The 20,777-nt window shown below is 36.2% G+C and overlaps 1 protein-coding gene across 2 annotated transcripts in view; it reads right to left on the reverse strand.

The window, feature by feature from the left end:
- The window catches only part of LOC127842029 (uncharacterized), an 86,902-nt gene that overhangs the window by 12,640 nt on the left and 53,485 nt on the right, over positions 1–20,777 (reverse strand). For both annotated transcript variants that reach the window (XM_052371346.1, XM_052371345.1), the window contains exons 4-10: positions 18,889–18,938; positions 13,513–13,661; positions 9,989–10,237; positions 8,331–8,424; positions 5,705–5,878; positions 4,815–4,992; positions 3,158–3,265 (exon numbers count right to left, since the gene is read on the reverse strand). In XM_052371346.1, coding sequence (XP_052227306.1) covers positions 3,158–3,265; positions 4,815–4,992; positions 5,705–5,878; positions 8,331–8,424; positions 9,989–10,237; positions 13,513–13,661; positions 18,889–18,938 — 1,002 coding nt within the window. The remainder of the gene's footprint in view (positions 1–3,157; positions 3,266–4,814; positions 4,993–5,704; positions 5,879–8,330; positions 8,425–9,988; positions 10,238–13,512; positions 13,662–18,888; positions 18,939–20,777) is intronic.

Raw genomic sequence — 20,777 nt, forward strand, 5'->3', positions numbered from 1 at the left:
TGTTCATATCAGACTATTGTTAGACTATTTACATGTCTGACTATTGTGTGGTACCTTACTTAGACTGTATGTTCATATCAGACTATTGTTAGACTATTTACATGTCTGACTATTGTGTGTTACCTTACTAAGACTGTATGTTCATATCAGACTATTGTTTGACTATTTTCATGTCTGACTATTGTGTGTTACCTTACTTAGACTGTATGTTCATATTAGACTATTGTTAGACTATTTACATGTCTGACTATAGTGTGTTACCTTACATAGACTGTATGTTCATATCAGACTATTGTTAGACTATTTACATGTCTGACTATCGTGTGATACCTTACTGAGACTGTATGTTCATATTAGACTATTGTTAGACTATTTTCATGTCTGACTATTGTGTGGTACCTTACTTATACTGTATGTTCATATCAGACTATTGTTAGACTATTTACATGTCTGACTATTGTGTGGTACCTTACTTAGACTGTATGTTCATATCAGACTATTGTTAGACTATTTACATGTCTGACTATTGTGTGTTACCTTACTTAGACTGTATGTTCATATCAGACTATTGTTAGACTATTTACATGTCTGACTATTGTGTGTTACCTTACTTAGACTGTATGTTCATATCGGACTATTGTTAGACTATTTACATGTCTGACTATTGTGTGGTACCTTACTAAGACTGTATGTTCATATCGGACTATTGTTAGACTATTTACATGTCTGACTATTGTGTGTTACCTTAGTTAGACTGTATGTTCATATCGGACTATTGTTAGACTATTTACATGTCTGACTATTGTGTGTTACCTTACTTAGACTGTATGTTCATATCGGACTATTGTTAGACTATTTACATGTCTGACTATTGTGTGGTACCTTACTTAGACTGTATGTTCATATTAGACTATTGTTAGACTATTTACATGTCTGACTATTGTGTGGTACCTTACTTAGACTGTATGTTCATATCAGACTATTGTTAGACTATTTACATGTCTGACTATTGTGTGTTACCTTACTAAGACTGTATGTTCATATCAGACTATTGTTAGACTATTTTCATGTCTGACTATTGTGTGGTACCTTACTGGGACTTATGTTCATATCAGACTATTGTTAGACTATTTACATGTCTGACTATTGTGTGTTACCTTACTAAGACTGTATGTTCATATCGGACTATTGTTAGACTATTTTCATGTCTGACTATTGTGTGGTACCTTACTGAGACTGTATGTTCATATCCGACTATTGTTAGACTATTTACATGTCTGACTATTGTATGTTACCTTACTGAGACTGTATGTTCATATCAGACTATTGTTAGACTATTTTCATGTCTGACTATTGTGTGTTACCTTACTGTGACTGTATGTTCATATCGGACTATTGTTAGACTATTTACATGTCTGACTATTGTGTGTTACCTTACTTAGACTGAATGTTCATATCAGACTATTGTTAGACTATTTACATGTCTGACTATTGTGTGGTACCTTACTTAGACTGTATGTTCATATCAGACTATTGTTAGACTATTTACATGTCTGACTATTGTGTGGTACCTTACTGGGACTTATGTTCATATCAGACTATTGTTAGACTATTTACATGTCTGACTATTGTGTGTTACCTTACTAAGACTGTATGTTCATATCAGACTATTGTTAGACTATTTACATGTCTGACTAGTGTGTGGTACCTTACTGGGACTTATGTTCATATCAGACTATTGTTAGACTATTTACATGTCTGACTATTGTGTGTTACCTTACTAAGACTGTATGTTCATATCGGACTATTGTTAGACTATTTTCATGTCTGACTATTGTGTGGTACCTTACTGAGACTGTATGTTCATATCGGACTATTGTTAGACTATTTACATGTCTGACTATTGTATGTTACCTTACTGAGACTGTATGTTCATATCAGACTATTGTTAGACTATTTTCATGTCTGACTATTGTGTGTTACCTTACTGTGACTGTATGTTCATATCGGACTATTGTTAGACTATTTACATGTCTGACTATTGTGTGTTACCTTACTTAGACTGTATGTTCATATCAGACTATTGTTAGACTATTTACATGTCTGACTATTGTGTGTTACCTTACTTAGACTGTATGTTCATATCAGACTATTGTTAGACTATTTTCATGTCTGACTATTGTGTGGTACCTTACTGGGACTTATGTTCATATCAGACTATTGTTAGACTATTTACATGTCTGACTATTGTGTGTTACCTTACTAAGACTGTATGTTCATATCGGACTATTGTTAGACTATTTTCATGTCTGACTATTGTGTGGTACCTTACTGAGACTGTATGTTCATATCGGACTATTGTTAGACTATTTACATGTCTGACTATTGTATGTTACTTTACTGAGACTGTATGTTCATATCGGACTATTGTTAGACTATTTTCATGTCTGACTATTGTGTGGTACCTTACTGAGACTGTATGTTCATATCAGACTATTGTTAGACTATTTACATGTCTGACTATTGTGTGGTACCTTACTGTGACTGTATGTTCATATTGGAATATTGTTAGACTATTTACATGTCTGACTATTTTGTGTTACCTTACTAAGACTGTATGTTCATATCAGACTATTGTTAGACTATTTACATGTCTGACTATTGTGTGGTACCTTACTGGGACTTATGTTCATATCAGACTATTGTTAGACTATTTACATGTCTGACTATTGTGTGTTACCTTACTTAGACTGTATGTTCATATCGGACTATTGTTAGACTATTTTCATGTGTGACTATTGTATGTTACCTTACTAAGACTGTATGTTCATATCAGACTATTGTTAGACTATTTACATGTCTGACTATTGGGTGTTACCTTACTGAGACTGTATGTTCATATCGGACTATTGTTAGACTATTTTCATGTCTGACTATTGTATGTTACCTTACTGAGACTGTATGTTCATATCGGACTATTGTTAGACTATTTACATGTCTTACTAAATTGTGTGGTACCTTGCTGAGACTGTATGTTCATATCAGACTATTGTTAGACTATTTACATGTGTGACTATTGTGTGTTACCTGACTGGGACTTATGTTCATATCAAACTATTGTTAGACTATTTACATGTCTGACTAAATTGTGTTGTACCTTGCTGAGACTGTATGTGCTGGGGTCAGTCTTGTCTATCAGCGAGTCTCGTGTAAGATGCAGCACTGGACCTTTAGCCTTGCTACCCTCCGCTGCAGCATTCAGGTGCTGTAAAGATACCATGAAAACCAGGTCATGTGATCATAACATATTAAGTTGCAGCCAATTATTTGTCAACCTTTCCCGCTAAACACTAAAGTGAAAATGGCCATATGCAACCAGCATAAAACCAGAACAGCCGCTTAGGGTTGACAATGAAACCTTTAAAATTTTAATAAATTAAGAAAGATATTTGATCATTTAATTTGATTTCCTAAGGGACTAAAAATGCGTAAAATGGGTATCTCAGTTTCAAAGTTTTAAACAAAAAACATGGTAAATAAACGAAACCAGATTTTCGACATTTAATTTATAAATTGTAGTTTAATAATTGAGCCATCCTTAACAATTTCTGCCTGTAAAATACCTCCATGCAAACTAAAGAAATTTAGCGAAAACAGTGACACTTAAGTTTTCGCAATGAATGATGCAAGTCCCACCTGCCTACCTGACACCATAACTCCGCCCTCTCATTAAGGATTCAAGTCACAACTGCCTACCTGACCTACCTGACACCATAACTCCGCCCTCTCATGAAGGATTCAAGTCACAACTGCCTACCTGACCTACCTGACACCATAACTCTGCCCACACATGAAGGATGCAAGTCACACCTGCATACCTGACACCATAACTCCGCCCACTCATGAAGGATTCAAGTCACACCTGCTTACCTGACACCATAACTCCGCCCACTCATGAAGGTTTCAAGTTACACCTGCATACCTGACACCATAACTCTGCCCACTCATGAAGGATGCAAGTCACACCTGCATTCCTGACGCCATAACTCCGCCCACTCATGAAGGATTCAAGTCACACCTGCTTACCTGACACTTTAACTCCACCCACTCATGAAGGATTCAAGTCACACCTGCATTCCTGACACCATAACTCTGCCCACTCATGAAGGATGCAAATCACACCTGCATACCTGACGCCATAACTCTGCCCACTCATGAAGGATGCAAGTCACACCAGCTTACCTGACACCATAACTCCGCCCACTCATGAAGGATGCAAGTCACACCTGCCTACCTGACACCATAACTCTGCCCACTCATGAAGGATGCAAGTCACACCTGTATACCTGACACCATAACTCTGCCCACTCATGAAGGATGCAAGTCACACCTGCATACCTGACACTATAACTCCCCCCACTCATGAAGGATGCAAGTCACACCTGCTTACCTGACACCATAACTCCGCCCACTCATGAAGAATTCCAGCCAAACCTGCCTACCTGACACCATAACTCCGCCCACTAATGAAGAATTCAAGTCACACCTGCTTACCTGACACCATAACTCCGCCCACTCATGAAGGATGCAAGTCACACCTGCATTCCTGACACCATAACTCTGCCCACTCATGAAGGATGCAAGTCACACCTGCATACCTGACACCATAACTCCGCCCACTCATGAAGAATTCAAGTCACACCAGCTTACCTGACACCATAACTCTGCCCACTCATGAAGGATGCAAGTCACACCTGCCTACCTGACACCATAACTCTGCCCACTCATGAAGGATGCAAGTCACACCTGCCTACCTGACACCATAACTCTGCCCACTCCTTGAAGTCCACTAAGAACACGTGCTGCTCAAAGTTGTCGTGGTCTAGGTGTATCTCATAGCTCCGCCTCCCTTCACGTTTGTGGGAGCTGGCCCTGTATCCCGTCAGAAGCATCATGAAGGTCGGGCGCATGTCCAGACGGTCCATTTTGTACCTGTAATGTTCATTTTAGCAGATATATTTGTATCTGAAATATAAGATTCACAATGTTTTGTTGTCGTGTGGACTGTAAGGGTCACGCTTGTATATTATTGATTAAAATATTTTGTGGACTTGGAAAGTGTTTGTATAAAAGAGCAAAATAAATTTCTATGAAAAGTTCTTCAAGATGTGCGCATCATTATTCCATAAAATTATGCTACATAACGGTAACGTTGTTTATTGAGCAGATACATTTGAACACATTTTAGTTTCACAATTTGCCACCACAATATGCATAGCTAAATTTTGTTTTGATGTATCAACCATATTTATGACATACTTTGGTAGTTCAAAATTTAATTTTTGTAAGTTATGATAGCATGAAATAAATAAATAATTATTTGATGAAAATATGGTTATATTTCATAGTAAATTTCAATGAAAAGTTCTTTGAGTTGTGTGCATCATTATTCCATCGAATTACGCTAAATATCTGATTAACCGACTGTTTGTCACAGCAAAGCGTTCGTATTTAAGATAACAGGCCAATGCATTGTATTGATTTTTCCCGCCAATTTAATAATATTGTGACATATGGATGGACAGATTGACTGCCAGACAACGCCAATTCTTTATCCCTCTACCTTTGGTGGGTGATAAAAATCAATTTTAATAAAGTTTTTTGAGCAGTGTGCGTAATAATTCCATGGGATTACGTTACATACCCGACCAACCGACCGTTAGTCACAGCCACCATCTTTTTGGTCCAGGTGAGTTTGCTACGATACTGGAGCTCCCCTGATATTGCAACATCGTCTAGCGAGCAGAACGGCGTTGTCACATCAACCAGGGACGACATGGACTTCCCAAGCTGGGCTCGAACACGAGACCTTGTTGATCTATATAATACATTATATATTGAACAAAGCAAATTCATTGAATTGATATCCCTCGCCCAATAAATTGTGTTTCTAGATGGGTGCAAATCCCTTGATGTTTGGTAGAATTCTTACAGCAATAAGGCATTTTGAATCAAAATGTGTAAAATTTGACCTCAGGGTGTGACCTCTCATTCATATCAATATACTCATGAAGATTCAAGTTTAAATTTTGTATCACATTTGAGATATTGCCCTGAATAGTAACATCGTACCAAAACAACAAAGGGCATTAAATCTATGTAAGAACAAGTAGGGTTATGGTTTTTGTGCATGGATGTTCTCCTTATTTAGTTCTATTCACCCATGAAGTTTCATTTTAATATCTTATATAGTTTCTGAGATATAGCCCTGAAAAGGTTGTCACATCTAAAAGGAAGGACATGGAGTTTCTGACCTTGGATCAAACTACAATGCGGTTTATCTTTAATGAAAAAGGGTTTGTTTGTTTGAATTTTTCATTGTTTTTACAACAGTATTTCAGTCATATAAAACAGTGGTATTTGTTGCAATCTTGTTTATCTATAATGAACAAAGGCTTTGTTTATTTGAATATTTCTATTATTGATCTATCACAGTTTTGTTTGTAAGAATTTTTCCTTTGTTGATTAACACTGAAAAAAGGTTTTGTTTGTTAGAGTTTTTAATTTGTTGATCAATGATGAAACAAAGCTTTGCTTGTTTGAATTTTTCCATCATTGATCTATATTGAAACAAGAGCACCGCCTTGCGGGTGCAGACCGCTCATCTATTTTCTTTTTAAAGGTGAAGGGACTTTCAATTTCAATCACAAAAGGAGGGAGGGGTGGAGTGAAGAGGGGTGTATAGTGTGGGGGGTGGACATTTATTACATTATCTTCCAAATATGCGGAAAAAAAAATGCAAAAAAATAATTTTTTTCGGGGGGGTGGGGGGGGAGGGGATTCTTGGGTGTGATGGTTGGACAGTATTTCAAAAATAAATAATAAAAATATTCGTGTTTTTTAAACGTTTAAAAAAAAAATGGGGGGGGGTGGGGTGGGGGGGGGGTATAGTGTGAGGGTGTGGTGGTTATTTGTGAGATGATCTTAAAAAAAAAAAAAAAAAAAAAAAAAACATTAGGGGGGGGGGGGATTCGGGGAGGGGGAGGATTCGGGGGGGGGGGGGAGGGCACGGGGGATGGTTTGGGTGGAGTCTATTATGGTATCGCAGGTAAGAGTAGTTTTGTCAAAGTATCAATCAAATATAATCATAAATAAAGAAGTTATGGCAGTTTTAGCAAAATTTAATAATTTGACCTTGAGAGTCAAGGTCATTCAAAGGTCAAGGTAAAATTCAACTTGCCAGGTACAGTAACCTCATGAAAGCATGAAAGTTTTTGAAGTTTAAAAGCAATAGCCTTGATACTTTAGAAGTAAAGTGGAATGAAACACAAAATTTAACCATATATTCAAAGTAACTAAGTCAAAAAAGGGCCATAATTCCGTAAAAATGACAACCAGAGTTATGCAACTTGTCCTTTTACTGTACCCTTATGATAGTTTGCGAGTGTTCCAAGTATGAAAGCAATATCTATGATACTTTAGGGGTAAAGTGGACCAAAACACAAAACTTAACCAAATTTTCAATTTTCTAAGTATAAAGGGCCCATAATTCCGTCCAAATGCCAGTCAGAGGTACATAACTTTGCCTGCACAGTCTCCTTATGATAGTTAATAAGTGTTGCAAGTATGAAAGCTATAGCTTTGATACTGTAGGAATAAAGTGGACCTAAACACAAAACTTAACCTAATTTTCAATTTTCTAAGTATAAAAAGGGCACATAATTTTGTCAAAATGCCAGTCAGAGTTACATAACTTTGCCTGCACAGTCCCCTTATGATAGTCAGTAAGTGTTGCAAGTATGAAAGCAATAGCTTTGATACTTAAGGAATAAAATGGACCTAAACACAAAACTTAACCAAACTTTCAAATTTCTAAGTATAAAAAGGGCACATAATTCTGTCAAAATGCACGCCAGAGTTATCTAACTTTGCCTGCCCAGTCCCCTCATGATAGTTAGTAAGTGTACCAAGTTTGAATGCAATAGCATTGATACTTTCTGAGAAAAATGGACCTAAACGCAAAACTTAACCGGACGCCAACGCCGACGCCAAGGTGATGACAATAGCTCATAATTTTAAAAAAAAAAATAGATGAGCTAAAAATGTTTTGTTTGTTTGTTGCGAGAGTAACTCGCAGTCTGTTCAGGTTTTATGCTGTTTGCTGCTCATCAGTATCTTAGGGTTGGAAATGAAGCCTTTAAGCTTGAATTTAGTAAGAAATGTCTTTAATTAAACTTAACTTTGTAAGGGACTACAAATGCATCAAAATATGTATGTAAGGGGTAAAGGGTTAAATATGTATGTAAGGGGTAAAGGGGTAGGCAACTTACCTTGGCAGCTTAATCTGCTGGCCTGGAGGTTTTGTTGGAACAGAAGAACACGAGAGGTCTTCCAGGGAATCGACAGAGTCACCATCATAGCCATCTGTAATATATGTGTGCATTTGTTTTCTCAAAGTTTCAAAACAACATGTATAAAATATGCATGCTTAATCTTTCTAGCTCACTCAATTATCTTATATTTGTAATCAATATCTCAGTTATTTTGCAATTGAATTATGTAGGTACTGTCTGAAATATGACCAAATTTAACATCATGTTCTCTAAGCATAGACCTTTGAGGTAAGGAGACTTGTTTTAAACAGGTTACACTACCTCCTCATGGTGGACACATAGTAAGTTTTATTACCTGATGCCTCATATAAATGATAATAAATTATTTTTTCTATTTCCTGGTCGAAAAAGAAATGTTGCAATGTTTTAAACTGTTACATGTGAATATTTCGAACTGTTGAACGGTCAATAGTTTGAACTGTTGCCTGCTCGTGCAGACTACCCTTGTTGCCCGCTCGAATAATGACTTCATTTTGTCGTAAAAATGACGTCATTTCACAGTTAAACAGTGAAAATTATCGATATTATCGATATCTGTTTTGTTAAAATAAAAGTTTAATTTGCTCTTTTTTCTATGTTTGAAATTTGATCAGGTAATAAAACACTTATTTCATGGATGCTTGGTGAACAGTCAAAACTGTTGTCCCTCGTTATCAGGGCTGACATTTGGAGCTGTTGCCCATGGCCGAAACCACGCATCCATGAAATAACTGTATAATGTCAACATTACATTATAAATGACAATTTCCTCGTCGAAAAAGAAATGTAATGTTTTAAACTGTTACCGGTGAATATTTCGAATTGTTGACCGGTCAATAGTTTGAACTGTTGCCCCGTTGTGCAGACTACCCCTGTGTTTCCCATTTCTATTTTTAGAAATTACGCTATCATCATTTGATATTTTCCGTTACAATTCCGTGTCTGTACGGAAATGTCCGAAGTATATGTACCAATACTTTCGATTGGAAAGTAGCGACGGAAATTACCGAAATCAAGTTCTACGTAAGGCCAAGACATGTGTTGAAAAATGTCTATATTCAGGCTTCAATAACACTGTTGTGTTAAAATTTAATTTGCTCTTTTTTCTATGTTTGACATTTGATCAGGTATTAAAACAGTTATTTCATGGATGAGCGGTGAACAGTCAAGACTGTTGCCCCTCAGTATCAGGGCCTATTGGCCTAGGGCAACAGTTCCAAAGTCATCCCTGATACCTTGAGACAACAATTTTGACTGTTCACCGCGCATCCATAAAATAACTGTTTATTGTCTTAATTTGACCTTTGACAATTAAGTGTGACCTTGACTATTGAGTTAGGAAAAAAAGGTTTCACATGCGACACACTGTCTTGCGGTTAATATTTGTGATCTGTGAATTTAAAGTTACACAACAAATGATTGAACCTTTCTAGCTCAGAATAAAAATTAAAAAGTCTATATATAACCAGAATAAAACATGAATTTTCAATATTGCAAAAGTTATGGGCAATGTTAAAGTTTTCTAACAGATAGACAGACTGACGGACGGGCAGTTCAACTGCTATATGCCACCCTACCGGCGGCATAAAAACAACATTGAGTAAAAGTTGTTTTACCAAGGCCATCCCTTGAAATATTGCTGTTGCGTTCAAATGACACATCACTAAGATCACCCGGTTTTGCAAGGTCATCAGGTCTCCCAAGGTCACTAGGTCTGCAAATGTCACTGGGTCTCCCAAGGTCACTGGTTTTCCCAAGGTCACCAGGTGAGTCATCCAGAAGACTGGTGCTGGAACTGCGTATGCGGAAGTCGAACCTCTGTCTCTCTTTGCGTGGGGGAAGAGGTGGGGGTCTTGGGGTACCAGCTACAGACAAAAACAGACTGAGTCACGTTCTGAGAAAACTGGGCGTAATGCATGTGCGTAAAGTGTCATTCCAGATTAGCCTGTGCTGTCCGCACAGGCTAATCAGGGACGACACTTTACACCTAAACTTGATTTTCGGTTAGGAGGGACTTCTTTAAAACTAAAAATACCATTAAAGCGGAGAGTGTCATCCCTGATTAGCCTGTGCAGACTGCACAGGCTAATCTAGGATGACACTTTACGCACATGCATTAAGCCCAGTTTTCTCAGAACACGACACAAAACAGAATCAATACACTAGGCAAAAGGTTCCACGTACTAAAAAGTCCAGCATTTTCAAATAGGAAATAATATTTTAAACACTGGATTATGTGAATTAGAAATAAAACATAAAACTTGGAAAGGACATCCATCTGGTTATTTTCACAAACAAAACTGTTCATTTTATGTTCTGAAGGCATTTTTGTAATGTTCTGTCTATACTTTTAGTATAATAAGTGCTTTTCAACAACCTTTTCAGTAACAATTATTGTTTTTTATTTTTTATTATTGTAAATGTATTTTTAAACATTGTTCTGTTTTATCCCATTAAACATTCAGTTTTGTTATAAATTCAATTTAAATGATGAAATTCTATATGCAAATGTCCATTTTACTGATAATATAAAACAAGAGGGCCTGAAAGGCCCAAAGTCGCTCACCTGAGATAACAAGATATTATTGGGACAAATCTTCTGACCAAGTTTCACGAAGATCGGAAAATAAATGTGGCCTCTAGAGTGTTAACAAGGTTTTACTATAGCCATATAAGGAAAAATGCCCCGCCCCCTGGCAGCCATGTTTTTCAACCAACTGGCATCATTTTTGAACTCGTCCAAGATATTATTGGGATGAATCTTCTGATCAAGTTTCATGAAGATCGGACTATAAATGTGGCCTCTAGAGTGTTAACAAGATTTTACTATAGCCATATATAGCCATATTAGGAAAAATGCTCCGCCCCTTGGTGGCCATGTTATTCAATCAAACGTAACCATTTTCGAACTCATCCAAGATATTATTAAGACAAATCTTCTGACCATATTTTAATCAAGATTAGACAATAAATGTGGCCTCTAGAATGTTAACAAGGTTTTACTATAGCCATATAAGGAAAAATGCCCCGCCCCCTGGCGGCTATGTTTTTCAACCCACCAGCATTATTTTCGAACTCGTCCAAGATATTATTGAGATGAATCTTCTGACCAAATTTCATTAAGATTGGACAATAAATGTGGCCTCTAGAGTGTTAACAAGATTTTACTTTATCCAGGAAAAATGCCCTGCTCCTTGGCAGCCATGTTTTTCAAGCAAACGTAACCATTTTAGAACTCATCCAAGATATCATTGAAACCAATCTTCTTACCAAATTTCAAGAAGATTGGACAATTAATGTGGCCTCTAGAGAGTGAACAAGGCAAATGTTACCGTCGCACAACGGACAACGCACGATGGACGACGGACAAAAGGCGATCACAAAAGCTCACCATGAGCACGTTGTGCTCAGGTGAGCTAAAAAGAAGAAGGTAAAACTGCACTCAATGCATAGTTGAAAAAATACATTATACATTGTATATTAGATTGATGCTTTATTCCAACTTCACATATAGTGTATTCATATAAAAATAATGGAATTGTGATCGGAAAATATCTTGCCTTCACCACCTTATTCTTTTCATGATCCATATAATCCATGGATCCTGCAAGCTATGATATAACACAACTGAACTGAATATTACTGACCATATTTTGATTTATAGTTGCTATTGGGAGATATCCCACCAATTCGAAATTTGTAACAATCATCTAGATACATAAAAGTTATTTTGCCAGTTTGTTTCTTCTGCAAACTTAACATTGTGAACAATTATGCAGCATGTCATGTAACTATTAAAATGTTCAAATAATGGTATCCCAGAAGATTTCTTGTAGCATACATATATATGTTGAACTGTTGTTCTTAATAATGGTCTTATATTTACAAATAAACAATGCCTAGTTTTGTTTCTCGTAGAAGTGAATGCCTTTTGAAAAAAGGTGGAAAATACCAAAGAATTGTAACTCTTACTTTTCACTGTGAGATTATCCTGATAGAGTTGTCCCACTTGATTGCACATAAAATGGTAAAGAATGTTAATAAGGAAAAAGATTGATTTTGTATTATCCCTTTCCCATTCAGGAGCAAAGTGAAAAAGGCTATGTGCAAACAGCATAAAACCAGAACAGCCTGCGAGTTACTCGCAGTCTGTGGAGGTTTTATGCTGTTTGCTGCTCATCAGTATCTAAGGTAAGGAGATGAAGCCTTTAGTAAGAAAGTTATCAAATTATCTATAACTTTTTGAGGGACTAAAATGTGTGAAAATACGTATTTAAGTAATGTGTGAAAATACGTATTTAAGTAATGTGTGAAAATACGTATTTATGTAGTAAAGGGTTTTACATCAGCAAAACGAGAAAAACAGACCAAACAATGCCCATGATGTAACATCAACACCAACCCTAATGACAACAGTGAGCTGTGCTCTGGGAAAACAGGGTTTAACTCTTTCAGTGCGGGAACCAAATTTTGAAGGCCTTTGCAAACAGTTTGGATCCAGATGAGACGCCACAGAACGTGGCGTCTCATCTGGATCCAAACTGTTTGCTACTCGGATAGTATTCTTTGAAAAAAATTGAAGAAAATGCTTTTTTTAGAAATTGAGCAGACAACATTTTAGCAGACGACAAATTTGCCAGCATGCAAAGGGTTTAATGCATGTACGTGTGTAAAGTGTTGTCCCAGATAAGCCTGTGCAGACAATCATGGAAGGCACTTTCTGCCTTTATGGAACTTTTGTTTAACCCTTTCCCCCATGAGAAGCAAAGTGAAAAAAGCTTTTGCAACCAGCATAAAACAAGAACAGCCTGCGAGTAACTCGCAGTCTGTTCAGGTTTAATGCTGTTTGCTGCTCATCAGTATCTAAGGGTTGGAAATGAAGCCTTTAAAACTTGAATCTAGTTAGAAAGGTCTTAAATTATATATAACTTTGTAAGGGACTACAAATGTGTGAAAATGCATATCCATGCGGTAAAGGTTTAAAGGCAGCCTCTTCTTTTCTTAACAAAAATTCAGGCGGAAAGTGTTTTCCATGATAAGCCTGTGGGCACTGCACAGGCTGATCTGGCTTAACACTTTACACACATGCATTAAGTCCAGTTTTCCTAGAACGTGACTTATGGTGATGACACAACAATACCTGAAAGGATAACAGGCTGTTCATCGTAGCTCGCTGCAACTTCTTTCGCTTTCTCGTATCCAGAGTCGCTCGTTGTCTTGCGCAGTTTCGGTATCTCGTAAACGCTCTCTTCATCCTCGGTGCACTGGGTGACCTTCACGTTGGGAGAGCTGAAAGGGGAGGAAACTCTTTAAACAATTTGAAAAATACACAACCTTAGTCATTTTAAAAGGGGAAGTTACTCTTGTAGTCAATTTGAAAGGGGAAGTTACTCTTGTAGTCAATTGAAAAGGGGAAGTTACTCTTACAGGATGTTTTATGGTCAAATGTGAAATTTGACCTCAAATTGTGACCTTGACCTAAAATTTTGGCCTTGACCTCTGAGGCAGGAAGACAGGTATTATCGTGTTATGATGATTGACATTTGTGCAAATTCATCTTAAAATTCACGAATCAGGCTGAGACAGAAGTTTCACATTAAAGGGAGGGCATAGAAAGCAAATTTTATATACATTCAAGTCATTACTACACAAACTCTTAAATGATTTGGCTAAAATTGGCCAAGATAAAGACAACTACCATTGCCATAGCATTTGCTGGTAATATGATGGATACTGTTTGGCTATAGCTATGAACAGACATTATAAATCATGACCAAAGCAATATACCCTATCATATTTGATATAAGGCATATAAAACTATCAATATTTAAAGATTCAAGATTGAAATATAAAACACCTATTACATAAGGCTTGCAGAGCAGCTCAGGCCATGTAGTCTGAACTCCTGTTTTCATGAGGAGTTATACTTCATGATTATGAACCTCAGTCTGGGAAAATGGGGTTTAATGCATCAGCATAAAGTGTCATCCCAGATTAGCCTGTGTAGACTGCAGAGACAACAATTTCCACTTTGATTGTTATTTTTGTTTAAAAGAAGTATCTTTTTTACATAAATTTAGTCTAAGCATAATTTGTCATCAATAATTAGCCTGTGCACAGGCTATTTTATGATGACAGTTTATGCACATGCCTTAATCCCTGTTTTCACACAGTCAAATATACTACAATTTATTACATATATCAACATGTAAATTAGAACTAAAAAATGGGTACCCCAGTTAGCCAGATTCCTTCTGTTTCATCTCTATAAATATTGATTTTCTTCAATAATTTTCTTGAAGCAGAAATTCGTTAACAGTAATAGGTATCTACAGCTTACCACCAAACTGGGATGGCAAAAGTAGCACCTGTGAATATTCAGAACTTCCTAGAACAGGTGGCTGTTTTGTTAGCAACAAATTTCACATTGTCTGAGCAGGAACTACCATAGTATTTGTTTACCCAAAAGTGTGATTTGACAATTAAAGTATAGAAAAACAGCCTAGCATTATTAATTTATTGAAAAAAAGATAACGAAAAAGAACAATCAATCACTCTTCAATACTGAAGAAGGAGTTTTGATATTATACTCAGCACTGCCTCTGAGTGTTTCTTATCATTCATTGAACTTGACATAGATTCCCTTGAATGCTTACAAATTTGTAAAATAAAAAGAACATTAAAATATTTTAACCTCTTCAAAACTTATGATTGTATTCTACACATGAAAATGAAACAAAGGACAATAACTCTGTAAATGTTGAAGAGTCATGGTTCTTGTACTTGGGATTATAATTCGCCCAATAGGTGCAAAAAGGAACTATGTGCCTTCCAATTTCAATGTCACGGGGTACCTTTTTGCACCAATGGGATTATATGGAATCAACATTGAATATTTCCAGAATTGTCTTTACACTAGAAACACATTAACCCTTTCAGTGCGGAAACCGAATTTTGAAGGCCTTTGCAAACAGTTTGGATCCAGATGAGACACCACAGAACGTGGCGTCTCATCAGGATCCAAACTGTTTGCTATTCTGATAATATTATTTGAAAAAAAATCAAACAAAATGCTAATTTTAGAAATTAAGCAGACGACATTTTAGCAGACGACAAATTTCCCAGCATGCAAAGGGTTAAACACATATATGAGACTGACGCTCTGCGAAAACAGGGTTTAATGCATGTGTTGTCCAAGATTAGCCTGTGCAGCCTGTGCAGTCTGCGCAGTATAGTATTTTTCGTATAAAGAAAGTCTCTTATTGCAAAAATCTAGTTTAGGCAGAAAGTGTCGTCCCTGATTAAAAGTGCAAAAGTGCACAGGCTAATCTGGGACGACACTTAACGCACATGCATTAAACCCCCTTTTCACATAGCACAGTTGATATACAAAGGGCAGTTACTCAAAACAATACTGACACAAGAGTTTTTGTTATTATACTCTGCTCTTTACTTTACTAAATTTCAATAACTCTGGACTACACAGGCCAATCTGTGACAACACTTGCATTCAGCCCATTTATGCCATCAATTTTTTCCAAAATTAGGGGTGTCAAGTATATTTATGTCTATATTTAGAATATTTCTAAATATATTATGCGGCGTCTCATCTGGGTCTTCGCTGTTTGCAATGTCCTTTTTTCAGGACGCTAGGCATAAATGGGTTAAGCCCATTTTTTCCAGAGCGAGGTAGATTGATTACCAGCCAGCAGAAAAGTAGATGGGTAGTATGAAATACATGTAAGTAGATGGAAGATGTCAGGGTAGTATGAAATACATGTGTACCATAAAACTGAAAATGAGGCTGTCACAAAACAGGGCAGAACTTAAATGAATGGCCACAACCAAAAGATAGTTGTGCATAGAGACATTATAATTATTTCAGATTTCAAGTTTTCCAGATCTGGTATAGTGTCACAGCCCTGCACATTTCTTCATACCATGTTGGATTTGAGCAGTGCTCTGTGAAAAGGGCGTTTACTGCATGTGCATGAAGTCCGCACACTGGCTAATCAAGGACGACACTTTCCGCCTAAAGTGGTTTTGCTAACAAGAGACTTTCTTTAAACCAAAAATACCATAAAGGCAGACTGCACAGGTTAATCTGGGACGACAGTTTACGCACATGCATTAAACCCCTATTTCACAGAGCACAGCCCATTTATATTCTACATTTCCTTCCTGCCCACATTACAGGCCTGGGCAAGCAAAGACACTGAAGAACAAGAAGAAACAAGAGATGTGTTTGTCAGAAACACAATGCCCCCTATTGCGCCGCTTTGAAATTTTTTTTTTTTTTAAAATGACCTTTGACCTTGAAGGATGACCTTGACCTTGAACTTCCACCACTCAAAATGTGCAGCTTCATGAGAATGCCGCTTTGAAATTTATATTATTTTTTTTACCTTTGACATTGGAGGATGACCTTGACCTTGAACTTCCACCACTCAAAATGTTCAGCTCCATGAGATACACATGCATTCCAAATATCAAGTTGCTATCTTCAATAGTGAAAAAGTTATGGCCAATGTTAAAGTTTTTTGACGGACGGACAGACGCCATATATTAGACATTTGACCTTGAAGGATGACCTTGACCTTCATCTTTCACCACTCAAAATGTGCAGCTCCGTGAGATGCACATGCATGCCAAATATCAAGTTGCTATCTTCAATATTGAAAAAGTTATGGCCAATGTTAAAGTTTTCGGACGGACAGACGCCATATATTTGACATTTGACCTTGAAGAATGACTTTGACTTTGACCTTTCACCACTCGAAATGTTCAGCTCTATGAGATACACATGCATGCCAAATATCAAGTTGCTATCTTTAAAAGTGAAAAAGTTATGGCCAATGTTAAAGTTTTTTTCGGACGGATGGACAGACTGACTGACATACTGACTGACGGACAGTTCAACTGCTATATGCCACCCTACCGGGGGCATAAAAATATACTTGTACATATTTTTAAATAATAAGTCTTACAGGGCATTTTTAAATATTCAGCAGCGGCTGACTTAAAACAAGAAACCGTCGGAGACGAGTGATGCTCCCGAAAAGGTTTTTTTTGTCACAATATTGCACTATATATTCAGATAAAAGGAAACGTCTTGAGGGCACAGTAGTTGGGGGGACAAGATTTGTTTTATAGAAAATTTCAAAGGGCCATAACTCTGTGAAAATTCATCCGACCAGAACCTGCTGATAATATGCACATCTCCTCTTGGTAGTGTAGCTTCCCATAAAGTTTCATTGAATTCCTGTCATTAGTTGCTGAGAAATAGCCCGGACAAGATTTGCACTATATGTACAGTTAATGGAAAATTTCAAAAATTTCAAAGGGCCATAACTCTGTGATAATTCATCCGACCAGAACCTGCTGATAATATGCACATCTCCTCTTGGTAGTGAAGCATCCCATAAAGTTTCATTGAATTCCGGTCATTAGTTGCTGAGAAATAGCCCGGACAAGAATTGCACTATATGTACAGTTAATGAAAAATTTCAAAAATTGAAAAGGGCCATAACTCTGTGAAAGATCATCCGATCAGAACCCGCTGATAATATGCACATCTCCTCTTGGTAGTGAAGCTTCCCATAAAGTTTTATTGAATTCCGGTCAATAGTTAACGACAGACAGATGCACACACTGACAGACAAAGCGGCGACTATATGCTCCCCCCCAAAAAAAATTTGGGGGAGCATAAAAATAAGTAAAATAATGTTTAAGTTATTATGTATAATGCACAAACATTTTAAATCATACTTCTGGGTGCATTATACAAAAGCTGCATGGTAAAACAATCTTTTTTTTAAAGCAGAAATTGAAACTTAATTATTGGCCATAAAGTCTATCCTTGTTTTTTCCATTTGTGTTGTACCAAGGATTTAAAGAACAGAAAAGAAACATGATCGAGAAAAACTAGGGGCACGATCACAATTGTTCAAGTGACATAATCACATATTTTTAAATTACTTAATCACACATTTTAAAGGGAAATAATCACACATTTAAAAGGGAAATAATAACATATTTAAAAGAGACATCACATATTTTCGAGGGACTTCATCATTCAATTTCAAAAGACATAATCATAATTTTTTTAGAAAACTTCACAGTGAGCCCTCTGTGCTTTCCAGAAGATTTCACAGTGAGCCCTCTGTGCTTTCCAGAAGATTTCACAGTGAGCCCTCTGTGCTTTCCAGAAGATTTCACAGTGAGCCCTCTGTGCTTTCCATTGCTGCTCTCAATAACCCTTTCCCACTCAGAAGCAAAGTGAAAATGGCTATGTGCAAACAGCATAAAACCAGAACAGCCTGGGAGTAACTTGCAGTCTGTTCAGGTTTTATGCTGTTTGCTGCTCATCAGTATCTTAGGGTTGGAAATTAAGCCTTAAAAACTTGAATCTAGTGTAAGAAAGGTCTTTAATTTAATGTACCTTTCTAAGGGACTACACATGTAAAAAAAAATATGTATCTAAGTGGTAATGGGCACATGCAATATTTCAACGTACCTAAAATCAATGGTGGACAGGTCAATGTCATCATATACTTTTGCTTCCGTCTGAAAACAAAGAAATCATCATGTTGTACTATTACAGGTGTCATTTCAGCTACACATAAGTTGAGGGAAATGCCAAAATCCTTTTAAAGGATTTGGACAAACGCTTCACTTCGAAATACCTCCAGAAAAAGTTAACTATTTATAAATTACATAGCGTTAGAACAATTAACTAGATATTGAACTATTATCTAGACACTGAACAATAAACACAACATTGAACTATTATTTAGACATTGACACTGAACAATATTCAAAACACTTAACAATTATCTAAACATTGAACCATTATCTAGACATTGAACCATTATCTAGACATTGAACAATCATATATACAATGAACAATTATCCAGACGTTTCCCAAGTATCTAGACATTGAGCAATTATTTAGACATTGCACCATTATATAGACACTGAACCATAATCTAGACACTGAAACATCAACTAGATAATGAACGTTATCTAGAAATTGAACCATTTTCATGACATTGAAACATCATCTAGACATTGAACAAATATCTAGACATTGAATGATTATCTAGACATTAAACACATATATAGACATTGAACCATTATCTAGACATCAAACCATTATCTAGACATTGAACCATTATCTAGTCAATGAACAATCATCAAGACACTGAACCATTATCTAGACATTGAACAATTATCTAGAAATTGAACAATTATCTTGACATTGAACACATATGTAGACATTGATCCATTATTTAAACATTGAACCATTATCTAGACATTGAACCATTATCTTGACATTGAACAATTATCTAAACATTGAACTTATATCTAGACACTATACAATCATCTAGACACTGAACAATTATCTACACATTGAACCATTATTTAGACTCTGGACAATAATCTAGATACTGAACAAGTATCTAGATATTGAACCATTATCAAGAAATTGAACCATTATCTAGACATTGAACCAATATCTAGACACTTAACAATCATCTAGACACTGAATAATTATCTAGGCATCAAATCATTAGCTAGACACTGAACAATCATCTAGACACTGAACAAGTTTCTAAACAGAAAACAATGATCTAGCCATTTAACCAATATCTAGACACTGAGCAATCATCTAGACACTGAACAATTATCTAGACATTGAACCATTATTTAGACACTGACCAATCATCTCGACACTGAACAAGTATCAAAACATTGAATCATTATCTAGACATTGAACCATTATCTAGATATTGAACCATTATCTAGGCAATGAACAATCATTAAGACAATGAACAATTATTTAGATTTTTATCCATTATCTATACACTGCACAATCAGCTAGCCACTGAACAATTATCTAGACATTAAACCATTATCTAGACACCAAACAATCATCTAGACACTGAACAAGTATCTAGACAAAGAAACATTATCTAGACATTGAAACATTATCTATGCTTTGTAAAAATAACCACAGTTATAATAAGATAAAATTAAACACTATTTTAAGCATATGTATTGTTTAATATTTCTTCAAATGCTCTTTATTAATATTACTCGTCAAACTTCTAACCATAAGATGTCCTAGCATATTCAATTTTACACATTTTTGAGAACAAACTGCTTTAGAAGTTATAAATTATACTGCTATATTATAATTTTTATAAACAACATATAATAATTCAGCTTGTCTGATTTGTATTTATAAACTACATGTACAGTACATATAAATGATACTATAGGATTGCATCTCACCTATAAATCCAATGTAAATTTGATAAGATTTCTTTATATTAACCATTTCCCACTCAGAAGCTAAGTGAAAATGGCTATGTGTTAACAGCATAAAACCAGAACAGCCTG

Source organism: Dreissena polymorpha, chromosome 8 (genome assembly GCF_020536995.1).
Source record: "Dreissena polymorpha isolate Duluth1 chromosome 8, UMN_Dpol_1.0, whole genome shotgun sequence".
NCBI classification, from domain to species: Eukaryota; Metazoa; Mollusca; class Bivalvia; order Myida; family Dreissenidae; genus Dreissena; species Dreissena polymorpha.